The sequence below is a fragment of the Neoarius graeffei genome, chromosome 22 (assembly GCF_027579695.1).
Source record: "Neoarius graeffei isolate fNeoGra1 chromosome 22, fNeoGra1.pri, whole genome shotgun sequence".
Taxonomy (NCBI): Eukaryota; Metazoa; Chordata; class Actinopteri; order Siluriformes; family Ariidae; genus Neoarius; species Neoarius graeffei.
Window position 1 is genome coordinate 23460932 of NC_083590.1, and position 15345 is coordinate 23476276.

The window sequence follows — 15345 nt, forward strand, 5'->3', positions numbered from 1 at the left end:
TTCTGTGCGGAGTTTGCATGTTCTCCCCGTGTCCGCGTGGGTTTCCTCCGGGTGCTCCGGTTTCCCCCACAGTCCAAAGACATGCAGGTTAGGTTAACTAATTGAGTGTGAATGGTTGTCTGTGTCTATCGCTACGTTCACACTGCAAGGCTTAATGCTCAATTCCGATTTTTTTGTGAGGTCGTTCACATTAACAAATATATGCGACTTGTATGTGATCCTCAGTATGAACGAAAAGCGGCCTAAAAGTGTTCCGCATGCGCATTGCAGGATACAACGACGTCACACGCAGTGAGCATGGCCAGTGTTTACGGAAGTAAAACCGCCCGGTTGCGGTATGACCCATCCAATCTAGCTTGAATAGCTGCATCCCCCAAATGGAAATCAGCTCCCTAACCTCTGCGTCCTTCCATTGAGAAGATTCAGAACCTTCACAGCCCGAAGCGTCCCTCGCATTGATGTCATGCGCAGGGGCGCAGATACGTTTTTTTGAACTGGGGGGGACAAAAAACTGGGGGGGACAAAGCTGCCAGCAAACCAACCCCAACCCCAATATGCCTGTCAAACTTGTTGTGGGTTACCATAGCAACCAAGCTCGAGCTCGCAACCTGTGCAGTCTGCGCAGCTCAACCAACCGAATATCAGCCTTTGTTTTGTTTTATGAGTTGTTGCAACTATGTATACACTGCCGTGCACCTCAATAAACCGAATGGTAATTAGTCTTTTGATTTTTCCGTGAGGTTTGCCTTATGCAAAGTGGGGGGGACCGAACAAAGTGAATTTAAATCTGGGTGGGACGAATCCCACCCGTCCCACCCTCTATCTGCGCCCGTGATTATGCGCCATGTTGTTGTAACTTTTTTTGAGAGACCCGCCGCCTACTTCAGCGCAGAATAGTGACGTTTGTGGCTTGTTGATGACGTGTAAGTCGGATGAATGCGACCTGGCGGTTCAGACTGAAGTCACATATGAAAAGAGCGGATAGGAATTGGAATTAGGACCACATATCCAAACGGCCTGGGTCGGATTTGAAAAAATCGGATCTGTGTCGTTCATATTGTCAATAAAAGATCGGATACAGGTCACATATGGGCGAAAAGATCGGATTTGAGTCACTTCAGCCTGCAGTGTGAACGTAGCCTATGTGTCAGCTCTGCGATGATCTGGCGACTTGTCCAGGGTGTACCCCGCCTCTCACCCGTAGTCAGCTGGGATAGGCTCCAGCTTGCCTGCGACCCTGTAGAACAGGATAAAAGCGGCTAGAGATAACGAGATGAGATGTGATATTACATATCTGTGAGTGGCAAAAGTATGTGAACCTCTAGGACAGGGGTGTCCAAACTGATCCATAAAGGGCCGTGTGGCTGCAGGTTTTCATTCCAGCCATGCAGCAGCACACCTGACTTGCCTCATTCAATCAACTGAACTGTCTTCACACAGTCAAATACTTGCAGCCACACCCACCCTTGATTAAAGGGTGGATGTGTCAGCTGATTGAATAAGCCAAATCAGGTGTGCTGCTGCATGGCTGGAATGAAAACCTGCAGCCACACGGCCCTTTATGGATCAGTTTGGATACCCCTGCTCTAGGATTAGCAGTTAATTTGAAGGTGAAATTAGAGTCAGTGGTGGGTGAGTGGGCGTCTGGTTTTATTTAAAGAACAGGGATCTATCAAAGTCTGATCTTCACAACACATGGTTGTAGAAGTGTATCATGGCACGAACAAAGGAGATTTCTGAGAACCTCAGAAATATCGTTGTTGATGCTCATCAGGCTGGAAAAGGTTACAAAACCACCTCTAAAAAGTTTGGACTCCATCAATCCACAGTCAGACAGATTGTGCAGAAATGGAGGAAATTCAAGACCATTGTTATCCTCCGCAGGCGTGGTCGACCAACAAAGATCACTCCAAGAGCAAGGTGTGTAATAGTCGGCGAGGTCACAAAGGACCCCGGGGTAACTTCTAAGCAACTGAAGGCCTGTCTCACATTGGCTAAATGTTCATGTTCATGAGTCCACCATCAGGAGAACACTAAACAACAATGGTGTGCATGGCAGGGTTGCAAGGAAAAAGCCACTGCTCTCCAAAAAGAACATTGCTGCTCGTCTGCAGTTTGCTAAAGATCACGTGGACAAGCCAGAAGGCTATTGGAAAAATGTTTCGTGGACAGATGAGACCAAAATAGAACTTTTTAGTTTAAATGAGAAGCTTGGAGAAAGGAAAACAATGCATTCCAGCATAAGAGCCTTATCCCATCTGTGAAACATGGTGGTGGTAGTATCATGGTTTGGGCCTGTTTTGCTGCATCTGGGCCAGGACGGCTTGTCATCATTGATGAAACAATGAATTCTGAATTATACCAGCAAATTCTAAAGGAAAATGTCAGGACATCTGTCCCTGAACTGAATCTCAAGAGAAGGTGGGTCATGCAGCAAGACAACAACCCTAAGCACACAAGTCGTTCTACCAAAGAATGGTTAAAGAAGAATAAAGTTAATGTTTTGGAATGGCCAAGTCAAAGTCCTGACCTTAATCCAATGGAAATGTTGTGGAAGGAGCTGAAGCGAGCAGTTCATGTGAGGAAACCCACCAACATCCCAGAGTTGAAGCTGTTCTGTATGGAGGAATGGGCTAAAATTCCTCCAAGCCAGTGTGCAGGACTGATCAACAGTTACCGGAAATGTTTAGTTGCAGTTATTGCTGCACAAGGGGGTCACACCAGATACTGAAAGCAAAGGTTCACATACTTTTGCCACTCACAGATACAGTATGTAATATTGGATCATTTTTCTCAATAAATAAAATGACCAATATATATTTTTGTCTCATTTGTTTAACTGGGTTCTCTTTATCTACTTTTAGGACTTGTGTGAAAATCTGATGTTCTTTTAGGTCATATTTATGCAGAAATATAGAAAATTCTAAAGGGTTCACAAACTTTCAAGCACCACTGTATATTGGGATGAGTACTGCTTCCTAAAACATAGTCCTTAAAGCATATACGCAGAACCATGGCCTCACTTTTGTTTATAAATGCCTTGAGACCTCAAGAATGGCACAGGAATAGCTTTAAGCATTAACAATAAATCTAATATAGTAATTTTTTGCGATTAAAGTGAGTTATATAGGTAGCGGTCTGAGTGAATGATGTTGACGTCCATAACGTCACCGCAGGAAGTCTATCGGTCTCATCGCCATTTCCGCTATACTAAAACACATAGCTGACTGCAACTCCGATTCTCCATTTTGAGCTAATTTATCGCCATGCCACTGGCAGGTGCAGCAACATGACAGAAGGTGGATTTACGTTGCATTCATGGCCCAAGAATGTTCAAACTGCAAAGATTTGGACGCATTTTGCGAGAAGTTCACGGGCACATTGGGCGGCTATGAAGTGGTCTCTCTTCTGCTCTGCACATTTTACTGAAGACTCATATGAGACCTCTTATCTGTTGAGGAACGTTGGCTATAAGCCCGTATTGAAAGAGGGTGTGGTACCAACAATTAAAGGAAAATTAAAAAAAAAGTATTTATTTTATTATTTTTTTTTTTAAAGGAAAGTGAGTTCAGTTGCACCAATTCTCCCAGAGTGAGCCGAGGGTTGTTGGTAAAACCCAGGACGGAACGCGACGGGACATGTCGCTCGGGCAGTGACCTCCCTGCAGTTGTTGCTAAAACCAGTGACCTCCCGTTCCGTCCCGGGTTTTAATAATTGCCTGAGCCCAGCAGTAATGGCGGAGTACTCAGTAATGGAGAAAATGGAGAATGAGTGGAGCAGCCATCTTATTTCTGCGCTGGATATCGCTGCCATCTCGCCCTTACGTGGAAGAAGCGAATGAACAGAGAACTGAACCAACAACTGAAAGTCAGATTGTTTCAAAACAATCAGCCACAAGATCGGCCTTCAAGAAGCGAGAACACAGACGGGTAAGCTCCGACTCTCATTTGGATACAAAACACCACTTCTTGTTTACCTGCATTTAGATTAATATATGTAACTTGTATTGTGTGTTGAAGTTACCGGTATAAGATTGTTTAATTTGCTTCAGAATGTGATTGTCTCAGTTCATCTGATTATTTAATGAGCCTTTTACATTTTATCAGTGAAAATGCATGTATGTTGCGTGAGTTATAACGCCTATCCTGTTTTAATGAGAGTCAACCCACAATCAGTGAAGTCAAATCAGTCTAAGTTGAGCAAGTGGGTAACAGGATTTCTTACCTTCACCATAAATTTTTATTTATATGACTTTGGTCTATAGCTGTCAAAGGCCTCGGCCTTAAAACCGGTTCCCGCTGTGACGTCACGCACTCAGGGCTGGCTGGCTCAGCGGGGCAGCTCCAATGCCAACTTTGCAGTTGATTTTTTAACTCTCAAATATATTTCTTTAATTCCCATTTACACAGCATACAAGAGTCAAGGATGGAGATCAGAAATGTATTTAAAATAAAGCCTCTGCGTATCTACTTTAACCAGACTTGAATCCATAAACAAATACATGCTCATGTGATCTGTCAGTTCATCCTTTGGTATCCATTTTATCACCCTGCTGAAACATCCAGACTGGTCTCTGACAAGCTACACTTACTGTTTTCGATTAGGGCAGCTTCATCGTCCGAGACGTTATGGTATACCACCACGTCTGTCTAGCGTCAGGCTCTCTATCTCAGCAACACTGTTAAGTTCGGTGTCCCTGTAAAGCAGGTCAAGAAATGTGAGGTAGGGACGCCTGTGTCTTTGCTCTCCATGCTTTGGGGCCCAGAACAGAAGCTTGTGCACCAGTAGGTCGTCATGTCGTCTTATGTGGCCTGCAAGCTTCATCCTCCTCTCTTGGATTTTGATGGTAGCTCTGGTTAGGTTTCCATAGACTATTTTGTTGTTGATCTTGTCAAACCATCTGATGCTGAGTGTCATACGTAGCATGTGTTATCAATGCGCTTAAAGAGTGCTTTATGTATATATGTATGTACATACATTATGGCTGGGAAACCACTACAGCTTGCGCTAATTACAGTGGCCCCATTGTACCAAGCATTGTGAAACACAGTTGTATTGGATGTTTTTGGATGCTGGAGCGTTACAATTTCCCTTCACTGGAACTAAGAAGCCAAAATCCGTTCCAGCACGACAATGCACCCGTGCACAAAGCAAGCTCATGGTGTATTAAGGTTGGAGTGGTCCTGCACAGAGCCCTGATTCAACTCAACCCCAAAGAACACCTTTGGGATGAAACTGGAACACCGACGATACCCCAAACCTCTTCCCCCAACATCAGTACCTGACCTTACGAATGTTCTTGTGGCTGAATGAACCACAAATCCCTACAGCTACACTCCAAAATCTAGTGGAAAGCCTTTCCAGATGACTGGAGGTCGTTATAACAGCAAAAGGGGACCAACTCCATGGCCTTAGAATGGGCACATATGCATGTGAGGATCAAGTGGTGTTCACATACTTTTGGCCATATAGTGTATACATGGGGTCAAGTGCTGCCTTCCTGCTCAAACAAAGTCCTTAAGCAGAGTTTAATCTATAATTATACATAGACACACTGTAATTTGCCAAATTAACATGTATATCTGTTTTCTGTCTATATTCGGTAGATATTTTATCACTCTGCTGAATAATCCATCTTGGTTCCTGATAAGCTGCCAAAACACAAGCCAAAATAGTCAAGTTAGTACATCATCTTTGCGAGCTGGTAAGTATTTTCCAGCTTTCGAATTCATTCACTGATCTGGGTGCAAAGTGGAAATACACCCTGGATGTGACACCAGTCTACCCCGGGCACCACGTATACACAGTCTCAGGTTCATTCACATCTGGGGCAAATTAGAGTCACCAAATCAATCTACCGCCCGCCAAAGACAAGGACCGATTTTGTACCTTTAGTATGCATCTTTCATGCAATTAGCTTTTACAGTTAATCGTTAAAAAGGTACATTAGTGGTTCTTAAAGATCCATTTATGTACTTCAAATTATTTTTAAAAAGGTATAAAAGATGTACTCTTGATAGTACCAATTTGATTGGTGACAAAAAAAAAAAAAGGACAGTTTGGTATCCAAATTTATGAGAGTGAACAAGCATGTTTTTGGAAGGTAGGAGGAAACCAGAGAACCCAGAAGAAACTTATGACATGGGATGAATATGTGAAACTCCATACCTGAGCTCATGTATTTGGCACTTTCTAACTAGGGACAAATAATCACTGATAGCTAGATATTTAATAAATAATAATGGCTGGTGTTGAGTGGTATATCAGATATATTCCATTCAGCTAACATGATATTGATCGGGTCGAAGACGAGTAACTGAATGGAATATATCTGATATACCATGAAAAAAAGCCAGCCAATATTATTATTTATACATACACATTCTTTTCAGGTTTTCAACGCGTCTTTCTCTTTCAAAATTTTCCATGTTTAACGAAGGAAACCTGGCGGCCATGTTTGTTTACAAATTGTCACAGTCGCTTGCTAAAGTGGAAGTTTTACATCTCTGACATGTGACGTCATGTTGTCTTGACAACCATGCAATATCGTGAACCATCTTCAACGCTCGTTCTCCATTGGGTAGAGTGACGTAATACACGTAGGATAAGCGATATGCTAACAATATCACATGCTATCAAACCAAATGAATGAAACTCGCTAGAAGGGAATAGAACATGTTTTTAATCCATCAAAAAAGTGGCCTGCATGTGTAATGTTGATTAGGGACTATTCATAACCCAGCAGTGACACGGAGATATTCTAAACCCCATCACCACTACCATGTTGCTACAGTCAATATCACTGAGGTGCTGAGAACAGTCCAACATGAAAAGTAATATCTGGTTACCGGTGGTGCTGGGGCAGGAATACTGCACAAATCACATTTTAACATGCATAGACTCATTTGTACATGTACAGGATTCCCAAAATCTAACGAAAAAATGCTGAAGCAATCCAGTCTTTGGTGCAAAACAATTCTTGTGTGTTCTTGTAAATGGTTTATTGACATCAGCTTGTCTTGTATTGAGTGAAGGATGATGAGCCATGTTAGCTAGCCAATATTTTCTCGGCGCATTAGCTAGTTACACTTACTTGCTAGCTCAATTTGGTAAATAAGGCAGTCATTTAGTAGCATTTAAAGTTTTAGAATTAAAAACAAAAAAGCAAGGGAAAAAAAAAATCAGCAAACATCTACACTATACAGTACGTACTTGTGATCCGACAGCAATAGTACAGCTGATCAGAAAGCAAAGCCGTACTGACAGAGACGAGCTAATTTATACACGGACGGACTTTTTCATTGTACTTATTACCAAGAATATCGCTGTGATGGAAACTATTATTAAGAGTATGACACCACCTTCACCAGGTATGAAAGTAATCTGGAAATCTCCAATAAGATCTAAGCATAACGTTAAAGGGGCACCAAATATAATATATACAGTTGCTGATATGACAAAGTAACGTATTCTTAAGTATTCTATCAAATTTATATACTAGAAAACAACGGAATATCTTGGTAATTGTAAATATAATAGTCGGTACGCTAAACGGCACAAGAGTCGCCATTTTTAAAAGACCGTGACGTCAGCCCTACCCACTGCACTAGGAGAGAAGCGTGTAATCATGGCGTCGGGCGCATCAAGTGAAAGCGACAGCTCTGTCGAATCATACGAAGAGATCCCGCAAGACACACTGCAAGCAGGCTACGGCTTAGAAGGGTACCAGTTTGAACCTAGGAGAGGTACTCTCGCCTCCGGTGATGATGAAAGAAGAGAAGAAAGCTCGAACTCACGGTGTTTTTCAGCGGAAACGAGTGAAAAGACACGTCTGGAGGATCGTTACGCTTTCCATCGGTCCTGTTATTACATCCGAAAGCAACACACTGTGGCATTGTGTAGCCGATCACTTACAATTCATCCTACTTTCCGATTCACACGTGCTATTCCCAACCTCAATGAGCCAACACAACTGGGCACTAGTGGTGTGTCGTTCACGAACGAGCCATTCTTTTTGAACGAGTCTTCGAAGTGAACGACTAGAACTAGATCGCGCTGCCTCTCGTTCTCGGTCGTTCGCGAATCAGCAGTCTCTGCTCGCTGGCAGCAGGGCGGTCGCTGAATCTCGGTCGTTGGCGAATCAGCAGGATCTGTTCAGTAGCAGAAGGGCGTCCAACTTGCATTTTGATCTGTGCAGAGCAGCGCCACTTTACTTCTTTAAGGGCTATCTGAGCCCTATTATCAGAGCGTTGACACATGCCAGGTCTTTAGTTTACAATTTAGAGCTCTCACTCAGCAATACATTTCAGTTCACAGCGAACGAGCTCAGCAGTTCGCGAACGAACGAACAGCCAGCAGCCAGCCTGCCTGCTGCCATACTGGGCTGGGCGCATAGCAATTGTTTATGTAGTCTTTTTCAGATAATGCTAGGATAATGTTTTTCTTCCATCTTTTTCTCAAGCACATTGTAATGTATGAAAATCTATTGTGGATGGCACCTCTGCCGCCTCTCGTTCACTCAAGATGAACTAAACTTCGGACGACAGCCATTATTTGTGCCGCTTTGGTGTGACGTCATCAAAATGAACGAGTGAACGAACTAAACGAACGAATTTCTTTGCTGAACTGACCGACATGAACGAACTGGCGGAAATGAATCGCCATGTCCCACCAATACTGGGCACATACATACGTCATGAGTCTTACGCAGAGAAAATGAACGTGCATTCTGATTGGATAAAATTAATATCATGGCGGGCTGTTCAAACTGCGAAAATAGTTTGCTCGAGCTACTTTCAAAACACTAACTTTCCAACCTTAGAACAAAAAAACTTTTGTATGTCTTGAATAAGGTTCGTTAATGTGTGTTTTATTGTTATATTTACTCTATATATTGCCCTCTGTTCCCCTTTAAGCGACAGTGATGAACTTGTTTTGTAGGATGTTCTGAAAATCCGCTACACGATGAGAGAAAGTGCTGTTTTATATTTTACATTGAAAGCCAAGAACAGTTTCCATACGAGAGGTTTTTTAAGTTCACTTTACAAGACAGTCAGAGTGATGTTTATTATTAGGAGCCCCAACTCCTAGTCGTTTTTTGTTTTACTAGACTTAGCATGTAGTGCTGTGGAGTGGACGACTATTACTCATTTTATATACAGTAGATTTTATTACTGTACAATAAATTACAGCCCATAATTGGTTTTGTCTTTGATTTCCAACTCAGACAGACATTACTGCTTTCTTAACAATGCAAGCAGACTTGCTCTCCTACACACAAAATGTAAACATGTTTGGACCCACTGCAAATCTAAAATGATTTAGTATCTTCATCCGTCTTCAGTGCTCCATGACGCCATCTTTAATCAGGACAGACGGGAAGTAGCCATTTCTCCTTCAACAATGCATGCTGATCTTCAGTGCGTTTGCTGTTACACATGAATTAATTAGGATGTTAAGACATTCATGCAATCATTAACTGGCACTTTTACACACGAGCACACACTCAGCCATCCTGAGGCACGCGCTCCCTCAGTGTGTGTAAAGAGATGCCGTGAACACGATGTCTCTGCGAATGGCCAGGGATGCTCTCTCCATCTTGCTGCCCAAAACGGAATCTCCGACAATTCGGGCCGCTTGTCGAACCTCCTTCAGGACTTCGTCCAGTCTCTGAATGCAGCGCACTACCGTCCCCTCCTGCACGTCGGTCAGCTGGGCAATCTCTGCAAAGGGCTGACACACACACACACACACACAACTGTAATGTAATGCACTGTTTATACCTTAAAAAACGGCCACTTTATTAGGCACACCCATCCACCTGCTGTTTGATGCGGTTCTCTAATCAGCAGATCCCTTGACAGGAGCACGATGCATCAAATCATACAGATACAAATCAAGAGCTTCGGTTAATGTTCACAACGTTCAGACATCAGAACGGGAAAAACTATGATCTCAAAGTGTGACTGACTTTCACTGTAGCATGGGTGTTGGTTTGAGCCAGATGGACTGGTTTGAGCATTTCAGAACCTGCTGATCTCCTGGGGTTTTTCACACACAAGAGTCTCGAGACTTTGCACAGAATGGTGCGAAAAACAAACAAAAAAAAAACATTGAGCGAGTGAGGAACAGTTCTGTGGGTGGAAACAAACGCCTTGTTGATAAGAGAGCTCAGAGGAAAATGGGCAGATTGGTTCATGCTAGGGGTCGACCGATAATCGGCCTGGCCGATATATTGGGCCGATATTCTACATTTTTAGGGTTATCGGTATCGGCCATAATTTCCACCGATATGCCGATAACATGCCTTTTTGCAGCCATTTCATTCCTAACGCGACTGTCACTGCACGTCCTTTCCTGCACTCGCCTCTCTGAGTTCAAGAACACGGTCCCGCCCACCACAACATCTGATTTGTTTGGCACAAGAGATATAGCCAATCAACACGTGTAGTTAAACGCTGTGAACTGTTTCAAGGCGGTCGTACGGGCACTCGGGCAGAAGCGGCACAAGGGATACAGCCAATCGACACGCGTAGCTAAACGCTGTGAACTGTTTCAAGGCGGCCGTATGGGCACTCGGGCAGAAGCAGATCCCACTTCAAGGTAAGGACACGCTGCTTTTGCCGCAATAAGTCACAAACACACAAGTTGCAAAAGCACAACATTATATGTTTACATTCTTCATCTACTACTCGTTCAAATTGTCCATTTGCATCTGTGTAGCCAGGCAAACTTAGCTTACGGAAGGAAGCACTTGAATTAGCCTACAACCAACTAGTCTCGCTGAAACTACATGTCATGTTGTCCATAGTAAGCAGTCCCCAGCATAACGTAGGCTGCAGTCATTTTAAAATCCCTGTCTGGAAACGTTGTGAATGCGTCAGTAGTTCTACTCGAACAGCAGAATGACAGCCATACAGAGAGGTGGTCAAGGGAAGATGAAATAAAACGTAGTGTTTGTGTTCTGTAGGCTAGCGCAAGCCTACTGGCTATTTGTTATGGTGATGAGTAAACTTCATGACGTGACTCGTGCTCAAAAAGCGCATTGCACTTGTATATGTTAGGTAACTTTATAAAGCGCTATTTGAACATTTAAACACGCCAGGTGTGATATGGTGCTAGTAGGCTATGTAATACTGTAGGGAGTTTGTCAGGACGCTTGTTGTGGGCTCAGTCATTAATTGTGTCGTGGATGCACACTTGCTTGGATAAACGGTAATGAACGAAATACATCAATTAAACTCTTGACTTAAATGTTCTTATGCTACTTCACATTGCGCTGTAATGTACTCCACTAGTATTTATAATTCTTGCGCAAGTGATTCTCCTCGCTAGCGCTTCTGATTCGGAAAGCGATATACTCTTAAAGGAGCAGAGCCGTAGATGGTTACTTATTAAGTTGTTACATAATAGGGAGTGATAGCCTACTTTGTTTGATTTTACTTTTTAAAAAACACTGCAGGCAGCTCCCTACACTTGATTTGTTATTTAAAAACTACTTGAAGTTGGTAAGTCTTACTTAGTTCTTAGTGTAAAAGAATCCAGAGTGTATTTTCATTTATTTTCCACTGAAAATGGTGAGCTGTAATATAGTAGGGAGTGATTTATTTTTTTATTGGTGAATATTTTTTCTCATTTTATTCTAACTAATGTTTGACTTTATTGTACAAATGCTGCTGGCATCTCCCTGCACAAAATTTCATGTTCAATTTTACAATTAAACATACATTTCATGGATATGAAGGTCTGTGTCAGTGTGTGCTATGTTTAATTTCATGTGAATTATAATGTTTGCATTTATCGGTTGCACATATCGGTTATCGGCATCCCAATTCCATAATAATCGGTATCGGCCCTGAAAAAAAAAACATATCGGTCGATCCCTAGTTCATGCTGCCAGGAAGGATACAGTAACTCTGTTCTATACGTTTCCACCCACAGAACTGTCCCTCACTCGCTCAATGTTTTTTGTTTTTCGCACCATTCTGTGCAAACTCTTGAGACTGTTGTGTGAGAAAACCCCCAGGAGATCAGCAGGTTCTGAAATACTCAAACCAGTCCATCTGGCTCAAACCAACACCCATGCCACAGTGAAAGTCAGTCACACTTTGAGATCATAGTTTTTCCCGTTCTGATGTCTGAACGTTGTTTCAGAACCTGCTGATCTCCTGGGGTTTTCACACACAACAGTCTCGAGAGTTTGCACAGAATGGTGTGAAAAACAAAACACATTGAGCGAGTGAGTGACAGTTCTGTGGGTGGAAACAAACGCTTTGTTGATAAGAGAGCTCAGAGGAAAATGGGCAGATTGGTTCATGCTGCCAGGAAGGATATAGTAACTCATAGCAACTCTTTACCACCGTGATGAGCAGAAAAGCATCTCGGCATGCAACAGCAGAACACCACGTTGGGTTCCAGTCCTGCAGCCAAGAACAAGTTCCTATTAAAGTGGCCGGGGAGTGTATTGTGATAAAATGTGATAATAGCAGTACATCAATGATGTATGAAAATATCAAATCAAATCAAAGTCCTTCCCACGCCATGTGGCGCATAGGGCGGCGCCGATCTCCATTTCCATAGCCCTCGGCCTCTCGCCTACTACATAGCTAGGGGTACACGGGGGGGGCTAGTACTCTGGTAACTGCGAGAGTTTAACTCTCCACTCGCATCTGTATTGCAGCGTGCCTTGCCAGACGATAGTAGGTACCATTTCTATGATGATCTTTGGTATGACCTGACCGTGAGTACAACTTGCGATCTCCTGATCGAGAGGCGGACACACTAACCACTAGCCAACTCGCAGTGATGTGAAAATATGCTAGAAGCAAAAAAGTAAAAGCTGAAATGTCGAACCTAATCAGTGATACAGTAGATTTTATGTAAGGAAATGATAATTTTCCATTTACGGAAGGAGTCTCCAAAACACAAAAGTCTTCAGCATCAAGGATTTTGTGCCTTAGGGCTTCTTAACAACATGACCAGCTGCGTTTTTTTTGTCTTAAGCAAGAGACAAAGGAAAGAGGACTGAGTATTTATAGCTGCAAAACTGCAAGTGATAACAGGAAGTGGCTTATTTCATGGATGTTCCACAACATTAAAAGTATAAAAGGAAGACACTTTGTGATGTGCTCAGATATTGTAAAATTATCAACTTCAGTGTATTAACAGTCACTCTGCTTCTGTGGTTGGTAGAAGAGAGCAACTGGACTTGCTTGAAAAGTCTTGAAGACGTTTCGCCTCTCGTCCGAAAGGCATCCTCAGTTCTGTCTGTCTAATAGGGAGTATTCAGTATTTATCCTCTCGTGGATCATCATAGAATCCGAATCAGAATGCTGATGGCTGCATTGTCGGTGGCTGATAGATGTCATAGACACCCACCTCTGTTCCGTGATGGTCGTTCCAGGTTGACAAAAATGAACGATCCTCTCTGGCTAAGATGTCTGCCAGTTTTCTGGAAGTCCTCTCATACTCCCACACCAGTCGACGGGAACTCATCCCAAAGTGCGTAGAAACATATCTGTGAAGATACTCAGTCTATCCAGGTATATGACTGAGTATCTTCACAGATATGTTTCTACGCACTTTGGGATGCGTTCCCTTCGACTGGTGCGGGAGTATGAGAGGACTTCCAGAAAACTGGCAGACATCTTAGCCAGAGAGGATCGTTCATTTTTGTCAACCTGGAACGACCATCACGGAACAGAGGTGGGTGTCTATGACATCTATCAGCCACCTACAATGCAGCCATCAGCATTCTGATTCGGATTCTATGATGATCCACGAGAGGATAAATACCTGATACTCCCTATTAGACACACAGAACTGAGGATGCCTTTCGGACGAGAGGCGAAACGTCTTCAAGACTTTTCAAGCAAGTCCAGTTGCTCTCTTCTACCAACCACAGATTACTATGTACCTGGATGACTGAGTATCTTCACAGATAAGTCACTCTGCTTCATTGCACCACCATGTCACTGATCATTTTCCTGTAAGAGCGCTCGCCTAAGTGGTTTATTCCTCATCTATCACACTGTTAAACTCCTATAAAAGCACACTCGCAAAAATCCTGAGTGATAAGGCAGCCTTGCAGGGCCAAACTTGTGTGGGTTTTTGGGTCAGTGCTCACCATTCCTCTGGCCCAGCAGTACACCACCTCAGTCAGGCCAAACTTAAACTGGGACACAAAGTCTTCGGCAGTCTGGGCGAGACCGCAGTCGCGCTGTAGCTCCCCGATACGATGAGCCACGCACAGCACCCGGTCGATCGCCTGATTGAGGAGAGACGAGACAAGACATGACATGACAGACAGTCAGGAGGCTACTGCTCAGGTTATTACAATTAAATACTCAAGGTCATAGAGCTTGTATTTCTCTACCTGATTCTCATCTGCTCCTTCATGCTAGAATCACACACACACAATCATCACTTACGATTTCAGGTTCTGTTTAAAACTTGTTCATGTTCCAGAGCTGTTCAACAACTTGTACTGACACATGCAGGCATGAAAACGGGTCGGGGTGAAAAAGGTGAGAAGGGTGCGCGAGTGGTGACGTGGCCTCTGGTGTTGTTTTATTTTTTTGGGGGGGGTTCTCCCCCAGAATAAATATTATAGCCTCCTTACTAAGTATACTGTATTGACATTTGCACAAGGACATACAGTACAAATACAAATTCAAATACATGTACACTTGTGTTCAAAATAATAGCAGTCCAACATGACTAACCAGATCAATCACTGTTTTTGGTGGAAATTATATTACTACATGGCAAATAATTTACCAGTAGGTGTAGTAGAGTCATAGAAAACCAACAGACCCAACATTCATGATATGCATGCTCCGAGTCTGTGTAATCGAATAATTAAGTGAAAGGGACGTGTTCAAAATAATAGCAGTGTGGAGTTTAATTAGTGAGGTCATTCATTCTGTGAAAAAACAGATGTCAGTCAGGTGGCCCTAATTTAAGGATGAAGCCAGCACATGTTGTACATCCATTTCTCTCTGAAAACCTGAGAAACATGGGTCGTTCCAGACATTGTTCAGAAGAACAGCATGCTTTGATTAAAATGTTGATTGGAGAGGTAAAACATATACTGTAAAGAAGTGCAGAAAATGATGGGCTGCTCGGCTAAAATGATCTCCAGTGCTTTAAAATGGACAGCAAAGCCAGAGAGACGTGGAAGAAAACAGAAGACTACCATTCGAATGGATCGAAGAATAGCCAGAATGGCAAAGACTCAGCCAATGATCAGCTCCAGGGTGATCAAAGACGGTCTGAAGTTACCTGTGAGTACTGTGACAATTAGAAGATGCCTGTGTGAAGCTAATCTATCGGCAAGAAGCTCCC

General features: G+C 43.0%; 1 protein-coding gene across 1 annotated transcript in view; it reads right to left on the reverse strand.

Moving 5' to 3' along the window:
• Positions 1 to 9149: 9149 nt before the first annotated feature.
• Positions 9150 to 15345, reverse strand: part of skic2 (SKI2 subunit of superkiller complex) — a 79657-nt gene continuing 73461 nt past the window's right edge. Inside the window, exons 28-29 of the mRNA XM_060904656.1 lie at positions 14126 to 14266; positions 9150 to 9732 (exon numbers count right to left, since the gene is read on the reverse strand). Coding sequence (XP_060760639.1) covers positions 9532 to 9732; positions 14126 to 14266 — 342 coding nt within the window. The 3' untranslated portion in view covers positions 9150 to 9531. The remainder of the gene's footprint in view (positions 9733 to 14125; positions 14267 to 15345) is intronic.